The sequence below is a fragment of the Malurus melanocephalus genome, unplaced genomic scaffold (assembly GCF_030028575.1).
Source record: "Malurus melanocephalus ecotype Western Australia unplaced genomic scaffold, MMel_1.1 scaffold_236, whole genome shotgun sequence".
NCBI classification, from domain to species: Eukaryota; Metazoa; Chordata; class Aves; order Passeriformes; family Maluridae; genus Malurus; species Malurus melanocephalus.
In genome coordinates this window covers 692189-705566 of record NW_026623468.1, presented here as the reverse complement: position 1 = coordinate 705566, position 13378 = coordinate 692189, and the positions used below count along the sequence as shown (strand labels likewise).

Sequence of the window (13378 nt, the reverse complement as noted above, 5' to 3'; positions counted from 1 at the left end):
GGGATGGTGCGCCCACACCTTCCCTGCTGGCACTAATCATTAATAAAATGCAGGTAAATCCCAGAGCCTGTGCCGACACACAGCCCCAGCCTCCCCGCGTGTGCCCCAGCCCTGGGCACGTCGGAATTAGGGCTGACTGCGACGCTGKGTCACCGAGGGGGACACTGGAGCATTGTTTCCTGGTGCAACAAGGGGCTTTYAGGGCAGAATTGGGGGAAATATAAAGGAATATAAGGAAATATTAGGAAAACCCACTCCTGCCTCATGGGGAGTGTGAATGCAGCTCGTTCAGTCAGTAAATCTCAAGCGGGTTTGGAGGTGCCAGGGAGCTGAGGCTTTGTGCCACTCATGCAGCGAAGTTTGCCAGGTGTCAGCCCAGCTCCCAGAGTCCCCTCGTGTGACAAAACCAGCTCCCCCAGAGCCGGGGGGAACACCCTCGCAGGTCCGAAGCTGCCACAGCCACACCTTGGCATGAAGCCACCTCCCCTCTGGGCAGCGCCGGCCACAGCACCCTGAGCCCCCACCGCCCCTCGCTTCTGAATGATCCCAATAATTACCCCTCCCACACACATCCCAATGCCAGGGCTGGCCTGCAGCGAGGACAAGCGTATCGAAACCCGGGTACTCACCAGCCGCCGGGGAAAGCCTCTCCCCTCGCAGGCACGGGCCGTCGCTAATTGTAATTGAAAATTAATCGGCGCTCAGCGAACCCCCGGTGTTTTCAGGACCGGAGCGCGGGTGGAGAGGGAATGCCGCTGGAGAAAGGCTCTTGCCCGTGCCGAGGAGGGAAAGGGAAGAGGGGCAAGGCTGAAAGGAGCGAGTGCCGAAGGGGTGGGAAGGTGGCTGGGTGTGCGGGGGACTGGCCATCGGCCTCGTGGAAAATTAAATTGCACTTGAGGGTAAATTGTATTAGGTAATAGCGGCCGCCTCGCGCCAGCCYGCGGCCATTTGGGTAATTGGCCCCAGGGACCCCCGGGCTGGTGGCGGTGCTGGGAACGGGTAACCCCTGCAGGGAGGGCACCTCGGGGGGCTTGGAGTGCGGCCCYCCCAGGACAGCCTGTGCCACCTGTGAGCGTGGCCACGGCAGTTTGGTGTCCCCCCGTGCCAGGGTTGGAGGGGGGGCCCGTCCCCGAGTCACCCTGAGAGGGGACACAGCGTGGGGGACACTCCGAGCCCTGCAGCAGCCCGGCCCCTTTGTGCCCTGCACTGGGGTTCCCCAGGTGTTGGAGGGGTACACCCCGGTGCCACAGCCCRGCAGAGCCGGGGCCGGGAGGATTGGGACTGCACCAAACAGGATTACGGAAAGTCTATTTACTAGACTCTCTTTTTCCTGCGTGCACAGCAGCTTTAGGCTGCGGGCCTGTCGGGGATGCTAATCTGGGCATCCCGCTAACCCCCTTCCGGCAGCGCCCACCTCCCCAGCCCTAATCCCCTCACCCTCCTGCTGCAGCCTCCACGCACCCAGCTGCTGCACCCCCTGCCCACCCCACCGCGATCTTTTGGGGCTGAGGTAAGCACGGGCAGCCCCACATGGCAATCCCTCGGTCCCACACGGGGGAGCAGCTGGCAGGGAGGGGGCGCACGGGGGGTTATTGATGTTGGGGGGAACCCCCCAGGGAAATCAAGGAGAGGGAGGCAGCGGGGCGGCAGCGCTGAGACCTTCCCCATCCATCATCCGGCRGTGGGCAGGGCCAGCACACGCCTGGGGGACCCAGCCCCGCTCCCTGCTGGGACAAGGCCACTGAACACCCGCTCAAGCCTGGCCACGGCCAAGTGGAGCAGAGGTGGCAGGGCAGGGGTGCCAGCCCCTCAACGCCTGGAGGTGTTAGCGTGTACAAACGTTGAAGGAAAAACGGAGAGAGAAAATTTATTTCACAGGCAGGTGAGGGAGGAAGGGCCRGAGGAGCCAGAGTTTGCAGAGCCAGGGCAGCAATGGAGCTGGGCACTCTCTTCCCYATCCTGCCAGCCCTCACCTCCCACCTGGGCAAAGTGAAGATATCAAGAAAAAGGCTCCAAATCGGATTGACACCCCCCCTCCCCCTTAATAAAGTTTATTATCGGCCGGGCTCTAATCCTTTTAAATCCCCCACGCGGGGGGATGGGCCAGGATTAGGGGAGGGCAGCGTAATCCCAATGAATTTGTTACAGGGGGATTTAGGCAGCGCTGGGAGAGCAGATGGCCCCGGCCTGGCTCTGGAAAACAACCATTTTCCTTAATGATTCCTAACAAGGATAAAAGGGCAGAGAGAATCGGGGACAGGCGCAGGGGGCCCACACCCACGGAAGTCCTGGTCCCCAAGGGTGCTGCCGTGTGTCTCCCTGCTCCCTCTCACAGGCACGGTCAGCACCGAACTGCAGCTCCACAGCTCGTACCAACTTTTTTCCAGCAGCTTCCAGGACCCCACATACTTGCTCTGCCTCACCCTGCTTGAGAAGAAAACATGAGCCAGCCCAGCCCTGGGGATGTGCCAGCTGTACAGGGGGCAGCTGGCCAGAGGTGCATCATCCCGAAGCAAAAGGCAGGAGAACACATACAATGATAATTAAAAATATTGAAAGGATTTTTAAACCAAGTGCACTTCCCRGGGTGGGGGCTGGAGCAGGGACAGCAGGAATGGGGGGTGGTAGCCCAGCGTGCCCACGTGGCAGGGACCAGCCAACACAGCAGGCCAGGCGTCRGCAAAAATAATTTATTCCACTAAGACAAGCAGAATGAACAACAGCGTGGGGAGGGGCGAGGAAAGGTGGGGAGGCCCCGGGCCACATTTCAAAGAAGTGGGACACAAAATGCATCTGAACCCGTGACTGCTGCCCCCACCCATCAGTGTCTGCTTTTGGGGGGCCAAACCTCCACCCTCCTGGCCCCACTAGTGGTTGGACCCCAATGGGCTGCTCCCCAGCACCGGACTGGGCTTCCCAGTTTGAAACCAGCCCAGCACCCAGGAGCTTCTGAGGGCAGCTGGGTGCCAAAACACGAACCACTGTTCATGTCTCAGCTCCCACCCACCCAAAAACATGGCACTATGACCTGAGAGAGGGATGCTCTGACACCTCCTTTCTCCCAAAAGGAGCCCTCCACCCTGTACCYGGCTGAGGCAAATGCCTAGAGCAGGGCAGCTTTTGAGGGGGATATGCCAGACCCCTCTCCATTGTGGGACAAAACGTTGCCCCCAAGGGTGCCCTGACTCAGCAGCYCAGCCCCCCTGGGGAAAGCCCCCGGCCCCCAACCCCTCTCAGGCCAGGGGGAAGCCCGGACGGCCTTTCCGGGCGCGGGTGCGGAGGCGGAAGAAGGTGTACATGCCCAGGAGGCACATGGAAGAGAGGAAGTAGAGGGCCACGCAGAGGCTGATGTCCAGGCGGGAGAAGCCCAATCCAAGCACCCGCAGCCAGGGGCTCCTCCTCAGGCCCTCCCCACCCTCCTCTTCCTCCCGGAGCAGGACGCCGGGGGCGCGCCGGCGCTCCCTGCCCGCCGCAGMGTCCCGGGCCAGGGCGATGGTGTCCCGCTTGCTGATGCGCCGGCGCCGGCCGGCGGCCGCTCGCAGCACCTGGCTCTTGAAGTGCTGCTCGCTGAAGGAGTCCAGGTCCACGATGTCYTCGGTCCCCTCCCGCAGCTTGGGGTTCATCCGCACGATGCTGGGGCGCCGCGGCTCGGGGGAGCCCGGGCGCCCCGGGACTCGCACCTCACCCTCCATCTCCTTTTCCTCTTCTCCTCTCCCCCTCTCCTCTCGCGGGCTCTCTGTGCCCAGCCTGGCGCCRGGGCCCTCGTCGGGGATGGGGTCGGGCTCAGCATAGTCCATGTAGATGTTGGCCGGGGAGAAGTGTGCCTTGAGGAACATGACCACGGCCGGCACCACCCAGGCATGGACCCCCAAYTCCTCCTTGTGGCACAGGGGACACATGTCCGGTGGAGGCCACTGTAGCTTGGGGAACTTGGGGTCCTCCGTGTCACCTCCTGCAGGGACCAGAGCCAGTGAGGGGGTTAGAGGGGACATGTGATGCACCCTCCCCCTGCATAAACACCCCAGAGAATCCAGCAGCTGGGGWTGGGGACATTCGGAGGAGCCACCTCGGGAAGAGGGGTCCTCTGAGGGCAAACGGCAGCTTGGGAAGTTTCCTGTAGGATGCATGACCAGTTGCTGTCCCTCTGGGATGGGGGATGATGACAGCCGAATGTCCCCACTGCTGGACCCTGCAGCCATTTGCCAGATCCATCCAGGAGGAGGGATGCTCCTCCACCTCACCTCCCCTTTTCCCTCGGGAAGCCACTCCAACTCCCCTCGTGGCAGCCCCCCTTACCCGCCAGGCGAGCGTTGACCTCGTTGTGGTGGGACCAGAGCCAGAGGACGGACTCCTCCCTGCTCGCCACCTTCTCCATGGACTTGGCCGCCATGGCCTCGAAGTGCTCGGCGCACTCCTGGCAGCCGAAGAAGTTGCGGACGTAGCAGCGCATGGTGCTCAGCACCTCCTGGGGTAACTCTGTGGGAGGCAGAGCACAGGGCTGAGTCTGGATCCCCCAATGCCACCACCACAGTCCCACAGCTTAGGTAGCGAGCCCACACCCCAGCTCTCTGCCTCTTGTCCCCCACAGAAACTACAACTGGATGAGATGACGAAGGAGGGAAACAAACCTTTGTCCACATKCAGCAGCCTTGCCTGTGCCAGAGASTACCCAGACACTCCCTCCCTGAGCCCTCATGCCCCCCGGGACACCAGTACCTTTATCAGGGCCATTCTGGGCAGCCTGGACAGTCAGCAGGTGGAAGATGGTCCAGAGCCCACAGGGGTAGCCACGGAAGTGGCGTTCACTGCCCTGGCAGCCCACCCAGGTCACGTTGGTGGGGAGCACAGAGGGGTGGAAGGCCTGGTGGACAGATGGACATGGCATGATGGCACTGGCAGGCAGTGCCAGCTGGAGGGCAAAGGGCAGGGGTATGGACAGCAGGGACTGGGGGTCCCGTGGGCATCTTACATCTTTCTTATTCTTCAAGGCTTCCTTCAAAGCACTGCGGGGCAGCTCGGGCTCTGTCCAGTTCYTCAGCCAGGCATCCAGGTTCTGCAGGTAGGTCTGCACGGAGGGGCGCCCCGGGAAGTACTGCAGGGGGGAAAGGGGTGAGAAAACACAGACTCCAGCCTGGGAACAGCAGGGCARCCACAGGCACCCCTGGTTCACCAGCATCCTCTATGCTGGAGGGCACCACAGTCCTGGCAAGGTTTTGGTGCCYGTCTCTGGGGGCTGGGGGCTGCAGCTTGTTCCCCCTCCCCAGGTAACAAGTCCCCTGTGTGCATGCTCAGGCTTCAAACCCCAGCCCCAACTGAGGGAGGCAAAAAGCCAGTCTGTCCATAAGTCTGGCAAAGCCGATTAGCAGCTGCACTTTAAAACCACTCCCGAGAGAGGAGCAGCCTGGCAGCCCGTGCCACCGACAGACAGATGGACAGAGGGACCGACCCGTGGGGAGGAGACAGCAGCTTGCAAGAGAAGTGATGGAGAAGGGACAAGGAAGAGTTTGTGAAGTGTGAGCTGTTCTTCCTCCCAGGCCCATGGGGAATCACATGAATTCCCCTGCAAATTTGGGTCGTTTATCTGTGACCTGATAGCTCTGCTGCAAACACAGCATCCCCCAGCTCCTTGGACAGGAGGCTTTGCTGTGTGATTCCCCACCTTCCAGGAACCACGTTAGGACTTTTCCCCCTCTCCTTTCCTTTAATACCTCTTGGGAATGCAAGAGTTAAGACTGGGACCTGCTGTCTGAGCTCCCCAGGCTGAGCCCTGGGCTGGCAATCCTGRGGATGCTGCTCCGTCCTGTGGATGAGCAGGGCAATGGCAGCGCTGGCTCAGCATCCTYGGCATCCACCACCCACTGCTACAGCTCACCAAGGGCAAGGTTTGCAGGAAGAATTAAAACCAGATCAAACAAAACCACTGCTGCTGCCCGCCACCCCAGCACCCTTGTGCCCATGGGCAAGGAGCTGGTGCCACGGGGATTTATTTCCCTATCTCTGCATTTCTCATTAAAGTGAGAAAGTGCACAGGTGATGGCTGGGGGCAAGCAGAGGAGCCACACTGAAGGTCTGAGGACTTAAGGCTCATGTTTGGAGCTCTTTTATGAGGGAGGGCAGAGGGGGGTGAGAGCAAGGGGTGTTTTGCACATCAGTGAGGGCTATGCAAGGTCCAAACTGAGCATGAGACTCTGGGTCACAAAGGGAGCAAAGAAAGAGGGCATGGCCCCAGTCTGCCAYGGAGCCTGTAACAAGGATTGGGATGAGGACGGGGCTCCCACAGGCCCAGGGAAGAAACAGCCAAATGCAGCAGGACTCCAGCACAGCAGGAAATTAAACTGCCCTGCTTGTGCTGGCTCAAAGCTCTCATTCACTTCAGCTACGCCAGGCCTAACAGAGAAGAAAAAAGGAGACCTTAAATTAGGCTTGTCTGGAGTGGGAGTTCCATTCCTGGACTATTATCAAAGGAGCCTGCAGAGATTGGCTCTCCGATCCAGAGCAGAGTGACAAACCCCTCTGACTGTTTCTGACACCCTAGCAGGTGACAGCGTCTTCTGAAAAGACAGTGCTGATCCCATTACCACCGAAACTGGCACTCCACACCTTGTTTGAAACACCCCAGCACCCCTTCTTAGCTCCCACTGGGACTCTGGGCTGAGTTTGGAGATCACAGGGATGAGGACTGCCTGACAGCAGCCCGGAATACACAAAGCAGCAGAACACATGGCTCCCTCCTGAGACTGCCACGCTTCGCTACCTGTGAGCACTGGGACGTGATGGCCTGTCCCGTGCATTTGCATTTCACAACCAGCCAAGTGGAGGCACAGGCAGTTCCTCTGCAGACAGCCTGAGCTTCTCACCTTCACCAACGTGGCCACGTAGCACTTGAAGGCGGCCAGCTGAGCTCCCGACAGCACGGAGGGGCGGGTAGCCTCCACCCGCAGCGAGTAGTGCAGCGCAGACTCCAGGTCAGCCATGTACAGCTTGAAGCTGGGGAGGGCAGCACGACACGAGGGTCCATCAGCCTGGTAATCCACAGCCCAGGGACCACAGCTTGRGGTTTTCCCAGGGAACGGCACAGCCCCAGCCCCAGCCCACCCGTGGCCATGGTCCCAGCCCGTTTCCCCAGCAGGGTGAGGGGTCTGACCGGTCGGCTCGYAGCGGCTGTGACACCCGGTCGGTGTCGTTGGAGGTGCTGGCAGTGGTGTTCAGCTTGTAGGAGCCACGGGTGATGCCCGAGAGCGTGCGCAGGTAGTAGGTGTAGAAGGAGCGCGCCTCTATGTGCCTGCCAGGAAGGAGAARCCCTAAGTCCCTCTTYCCTCCCAAACCTGACCCCAAGGAGGAAGCAAAGGAGATGAAGGCTCAGCCAAGCCACAGTTCAGACCAGGGGAGGGAGTGTGGGGTGAGGGGGTGTGCTATGGTCCATACTCTCCACTCACCCTGGCAGTGGGTATCCCAACACGCATCCTGGAGCATAGCTGAGCCCCACGTAGCTGCACCATGCCACCTCCAGGCAGGTGGGGCAAGGGGATGGCTCAGCCACAAGGATTTTCCCTTCTCCAGGGCAGCCCAGTTCAGTGCCCACCAGCAACCTCCCACAGCCTCCCCAACCCAGCCACTGTCTCCTTCCTAATGAACCTTCCCACAATTACAGAGGAGCACAGAGAGATGGGGCACAAGGCTGGCACCCCACTAGTATCCCCCAAGCCACCCTGCCGTGCCCCACACTCACACAGGCAGGCGGGAGAAGGAGCCATTGCGGAAGAGCAAATATCCAGAGGGGAAGGTGGTGACGCCGAACTTCTCCACGAGCTCCTCCTCGCTGCTTAGCACCCTCCTCACTGCAATGTTCTCGAACTGCAGCATGTCCAGGGCCACCTGCAAGCCCCAGGGTCACATGGSAGGGGCAGAGGGATCCCCAGCCCCACCAGAGCTGTTTAATGCCCTGTGTAACATTTGCCACTGGCAAGCTGGGCAAGGAGGCTGGCTGGAGAGAGCTGCCCTGCCAAAGGCACCCAGAAGTTACCAGGCATCAGGGACACACACTCCAAGAGAAAGGGGGGATGAATGTGACTATACACACCTCTCTGCCCACGAAGGAGTTGCTCTTCTCGAAGATGAGTGCCARGTACTGGTCCTTGTTCCTCTGGAAGAAGGTGCGAACTTCCTCCACACTGCAAGAGACAGGGGGGACRGCAGCAGGTGCCTGGGCATCAGCAGGATGCTCTGCCCTCCCACTCACAAGGGGCTTGACCCTCGCCTGCTGCGATTTGGCACGGAATGCTGGTGCATGTTCAGCCCCATTGAGCAGGCAATTCCTCCTGCTGAAGTTTCCAGCCTAATTTTCTTCTCTGGTTCRGTGACTTTGAGGAAACCCACTTGGTCAGACAAGGGGGTAGGAAACAAAGCACAGGCAGGGAAGGAGGGAAAAAATAGCTCATGCGAGGGAAAAAATAGCTATGAACTTGAACCAGGGCTGGGGTTCTTTAGGTTAAGACACAGAGGACCTGAGGTACRTGCCTGGCTCAACCATTGCTTTGGGAAATCCAAAGGCTCCTTCTCAGGACAATGGAGCAACTGCTTGCATCTGGCAAGGACAACTCAAGATACCAATAAAATTGAACAGAATCAAGAAAACTCTTTTTCAGGACAGAAAAAAGCTGCTAACGCAGCCTCACTCAGCATGGCACGGTACTGTCACATCCCAGAGAACTCAGGGCCCAGGAATTGCTTGCTCTAATTAAGACTGATGAGCAGGCTCATTAGGAGATCCACCAACATGGCCCATCTCATCCAGACCACGTAGATGGCTCTACCCTGGCCCTGGGACACGGGTGATGCAGTAGCTGCTCCATGCCAGTTTTGGTTCAGGATTTTCCCAGAAACCTGCTCCCCATGGGACAGTGGCYATCCTGGCCTCCTGCTGCCCCTACCTTGCTGGCTCCAGCGGAGGACAGGCAGGTGGCCAGGCATCCTGGCTCTGTTCAAGGTTGGTGATGATGGCATGGCGCAGGTCCTCGACGGTGGCACTGGGATCTGCAGGGGACAGGACACCGASGGGTCAGTCCTGGGGAAGCCAGTCCCAGGGACTGAGTCAAAGGAAGCTGCTTGGAGCTGCCCACCCAGAGCTCCCTGATATTCCAGCATATGGGAGGTGTGGGCAGCAGGGCCATTCACACASAGGGTAAAAAGCCCCACGGCTCTGGATACTCACTGGTAATCCTTATCCCATCCTCTGCCTTCTTGCTAAAAGCTCTGAAGAACTGAAAGCAAAAAAAAATATAAAAGGAAATTAGAGTATTTGGAGTGGGACAGGAGGCAATGCAGTCCAGAAGACTGAGGGTCCCTGTAGACCAGCTCTGCCTCAGTTTCCCCAAACACTGCAGCACGCCAACTAGGCAGCACACAGGGAGCTCCAAGTCATGTCCCCATCTTTTGGGGCATCCCCAGCGGGGAGGGATGCAGGCATGGGCTGAGCACTGGCACGCAGTGCAGCAGGTGTCTTCAGGGGTCCCAKGGAGACAGCTGGAACTTTCCCAGCCCAGCAAACCAAGCTCCCTGMTCCAGAGCTCTGACAAAGCAGGAAAAATAGGGTTTACCCACTCCTGACTTCCCGCAGTGGCTCCAGTACCCAGGACAGACATAGAGCAGGAACACCAAGTTGCATCAGCCAGGTGTTTGCTTTGCAGGCTGGGCTTGGAGCTGGGGCTGTTTGCAAAAGGTGCTTGGCAGGGACATGGGATGTGAAGGAAGTGACTTCTTGGCATGGCCACGTCAGCACACCTCCCTGCCCTGGGAGATRTATCCATCAGTGTCCAAGGGCAGTGGGTGCTCGGTGAGACCCTAGGGCAGGGCTGGAAAACCCCAAATCTGACCCCACTGGAGCTGAGCCTGTAAGCTGGGACTGAGGGCATGTCTGATAAAGCCCTTATCACTACCCATTCCATCTCAAGGCAATCCTGGTTAAAACTRCTGGCTGTAGCACCTGGAGCGCTTTGGCTTCACTGCTTGTGTTGGAGCAAGGCTCAGTTTGCAGYGGGAAGTTCTGYAAAATGGTGTGTTGACACRGCTAAAGGGCAGGGCACAGGCCCAGGAGGAGGGACGGCTCCTCACCAGCCACCTCAGGAGGCTCCCAGGAGATACAACCTCCCGCAGCATCCCTGTGCCCTCCTCCAAAACCTGCACCTGCAACCTTCCTCTGCCCTCAAGCAGCCTCTGCCTTCAAGCAGCCTTTCCCAAGTGTTTCCAACTCAGGATTCAGACTCTCCTTCATCCTAGCAGAGATCCAGCCTCTTTGTTTCACCACAAAACAGTGTTTTGGTTTTCCCCCCTCCTTGTTGCTCTATCGTCCAGCAGTTGCACTGGCTGCAGCCTGGACACAGCATTGTTTTGGGGAAGGGTGAAACAGCTCCAGCCTGCAAAGCCCCAAGGGGAGTATTTTGGTGCAATAGCCCTGTTAATCTGATTGAGCAAGAGAGGGACAGGCCAACAGGCAAAGCACAGTGAAAGCCAGCAAGCAGCCAGCACACACAGCCTCACCTTCATCGTGGGGAAGCCAGTGATCCCRAAATCGGAGCACACTTGCTGGTTGTCCTCGCTGGCACAGTCGATGGCTGCCATTATCACTGCAGGCCTCCATTCTGAGGGAAACACAGGCTGAGGTCAGCCCCCTGCAGCCCCAAAAACCACCCTGCTCCCCACAACTATTTATGAGATAGGAGGGATCTGCTGCTGTGCAGAGACCTTCCTGTCCCAAAATCACTGCTTGCCCCTCTCCAAACACTGACCGACAGTTTCCAAGCCCAAGTACCCAGAGTCATGGTCTGTCCTGGTGTGTGGTGCCCTACTTTCTGGGCGGCAGGAACACAGGGGAAGCCGTGCGAGGCGGGACCCAGCTTTGCACGCCCTGCCCTGCCAGTGCTGGAGCACAGGCAGCTCTGCCCAACACTGCCTGCCCRGCTGGTTCTGCCTGTCCAGCCTCTGCCCCAGCTCCTGGGAAGAGGACTCCAGGAGAAGGGGARGGATGGCTAATCACAGCTTGGGGARAGCAAGGAACAAGGGCTCCAGTTTGTCTCACCCCAAACAAACGGCACAGATGATAACTGACAGGGAACAACCCAAAACCAGCAGCCAGGCCAGRGCACAGCAGCAGAGCCTGCTCAGCTTCTGAGCATCCACTCCCCATTTATGACTCTCTACCACCTCCCCAGTGAAGATCAGCAGGTCTCCAGAGTAAAACATGAACAAAAGCATTTGAAACAGCAGGCTGTGAAAACCAGCAGGAAAATGGAGAATAAAGCTCTGAAATGGCTTCTTTTTAGTGTAAAGGACACAAGCTGGAAAATGCCCAGCCTATCCTTAGAGTGGGACAGGCAGGAACGTGGTGCTGGCACACAGATGGAGCCCATGCTGCCCTAGACAGGAGCATGCTGGAGGCAAGGACATACCATCCTGTGTCTCAGGTGAAGGGACAGGTAAGTTACTTCCCACTGCCCTGGCACTCAAGGCACAGGAGGGCTGGTGACAAGCCCTACTACAGGGAGCCAGGCACGTTCCTGGACTCATCTGCACGTGTTGCCCTCAGGTTGCCCCAGCATCCTCCCCGTCCAGCCCACTCCTACGAAAAGCCACCCGTAGGAATGGCAGCGAGGATGCTGAGCAGCGCGGGGGTGGCTTCCCCGCCCTCCCTGCCTCCGTGGGCACACCATCCACGGACCGGCCTCTGGAGCAGTGAGCCCTGGGGGAGCCTTGTCTTGGAGAGGCTCCAGGAGAGCCGGCATTCACCCGCRGGGCCCGGGCACGCACCCCATTCCTCACATCCTGCCCGTCGGGGAGCTCTGACGGCATCCCCAGGGAGGAGGGACGGCATCCCCTCGGAGGGACGGGATGCCCGGCCGGCGGCCTGACTCATCGGGCAGCCAGCCCGCTGTATCAATTAGCGCAATAACAGGGAGAAGCCGAGCGCACCCCGGCATGCCGGGGGAGGCAGGATGAGTCCCGGCAGGACGAGGGGCCCAGCAGCGGGGTGCGCGAGTCTCAAGGCAGGGCTGGCACCGGGCGGGCCTGGCATCAAGGTCAGAGCCGGGAACGGCCCAGCTGGGAGCACTGCCCAGCACCCTGCCATGCCGGGAGGACYAGGGCTGAGGRAAGGTCTGGGGGGCAGCGGSACCCCCATGCCTRGAGCAGGCTCAGCCTGAGCTGCTCSCTGCCAAAGCGGGTGCAGGGATGCTGCTAAGCCAGGCCTGGATATCGCGGGCTGGGGGGAACCTGGACACCGGCAGGGAGCTGGGCCTGCCCACCAGGGTGACGCGCCACGGAGGCTGGGCCGCAGCGGGGCTTGGGCGAGCTGTAGCTCTGTAGGACACAGCGGACTGAGGGATGGCGGTGGGAAGGATGCAGGGATGAGGATGCTGGGCCCGGGATGCAGGGAGGATTTTAAAGTGAGGGCGGAGAGGAGAAGGACGACAGGGCAAGGACGCAGGAGGGATTCCGGGATGCTGCCGGTCTTGAGGGAAACGGGACGCCGCTGCGCAGGGCACGGGGAGGAGGGTTTAGAGGYGCTGACAGGTGAACAGAGAGGGCTGTACAGGGAATTTAAGGGTGATGAGGCAGAGACACGGAGATTAGACGGGGTGCTGATGGAAGAGGACAGGGAGAAGGGGTAAGGAGGTAACAAGGTCAAAGGCACAGGGAGGGATCGGGGCGCTGATGGGGCGGGTGGGATAAGGACAAGGGGGGCAGCAGGACAGCGGGGCCGGGGACTCACCGCGGATGTCGTGGGCCAGGGCCCGCCATGTGGGCGCGAAGTGGATGCAGTGGCCGCACCAGGAGGCGAAGAACTCGACGGCCCAGGCGCTGGTGGAGCCCAGCAGCCGCCCCTCGGCCCCCGGCCCCAGCAGCTCCAGCGGGTCAGAGGCCGTGTAGAGGGGGCCGGGCCGCGCCGCAGGCACCCAGAGCAGCAGGAAAAGCAGCAGCAGGAGGAGCGGCGGGAGAGCCGCCGGCCCCCCGCGGCCCCCGGCCCGCACCCGCCGCCGCCACATCGCCCGCCAGGCCGCCCAGCGCCGCCCGGAGCCGCCTTTAGCGCCCGGAGCCGCCGTAGCACCGCCCCCGGGGCGGGGCCGGGGCGGGGACAGCGCGGGCACCCCGCGGCAGCCCCACATCGGGAGGGGCAGGAGCGCGGCCCCGCGGCCCCACAGCACCGGGAGAGAGACCGCAGAGGCCCGACAGCCACCGGGGAGAGCCCCAGAGAGCCCCCACAGCCACCGGGGGAGAGACCCCCAGAGCCCCCACAGCCACCGGGGAGAGCCCCCCAGAGCCCCCACAGCCACCGGGGGAGAGACCCCCAGAGAGCCCCCACAGCCACCGGGGGAGAGACCCCACA

General features: G+C 60.5%; 1 protein-coding gene across 1 annotated transcript; it reads right to left on the bottom strand.

Moving 5' to 3' along the window:
- Positions 1 to 2676: 2676 nt before the first annotated feature.
- Positions 2677 to 13176, bottom strand: QSOX1 (quiescin sulfhydryl oxidase 1). The gene is made up of 12 exons (XM_057374910.1): positions 12764 to 13176; positions 10537 to 10637; positions 9212 to 9260; positions 8931 to 9033; positions 8081 to 8171; positions 7730 to 7875; positions 7145 to 7282; positions 6858 to 6987; positions 4970 to 5092; positions 4717 to 4861; positions 4297 to 4476; positions 2677 to 3952 (listed from the first exon to the last, which is right to left on the bottom strand). The coding sequence occupies exons 1-12, from the start codon at positions 13155 to 13157 to the stop codon at positions 3234 to 3236; spliced, it is 2319 nt and encodes a 772-aa protein (XP_057230893.1). The 5' UTR covers positions 13158 to 13176; the 3' UTR covers positions 2677 to 3233.
- Between the last annotated feature and the right edge of the window lie 202 nt (positions 13177 to 13378).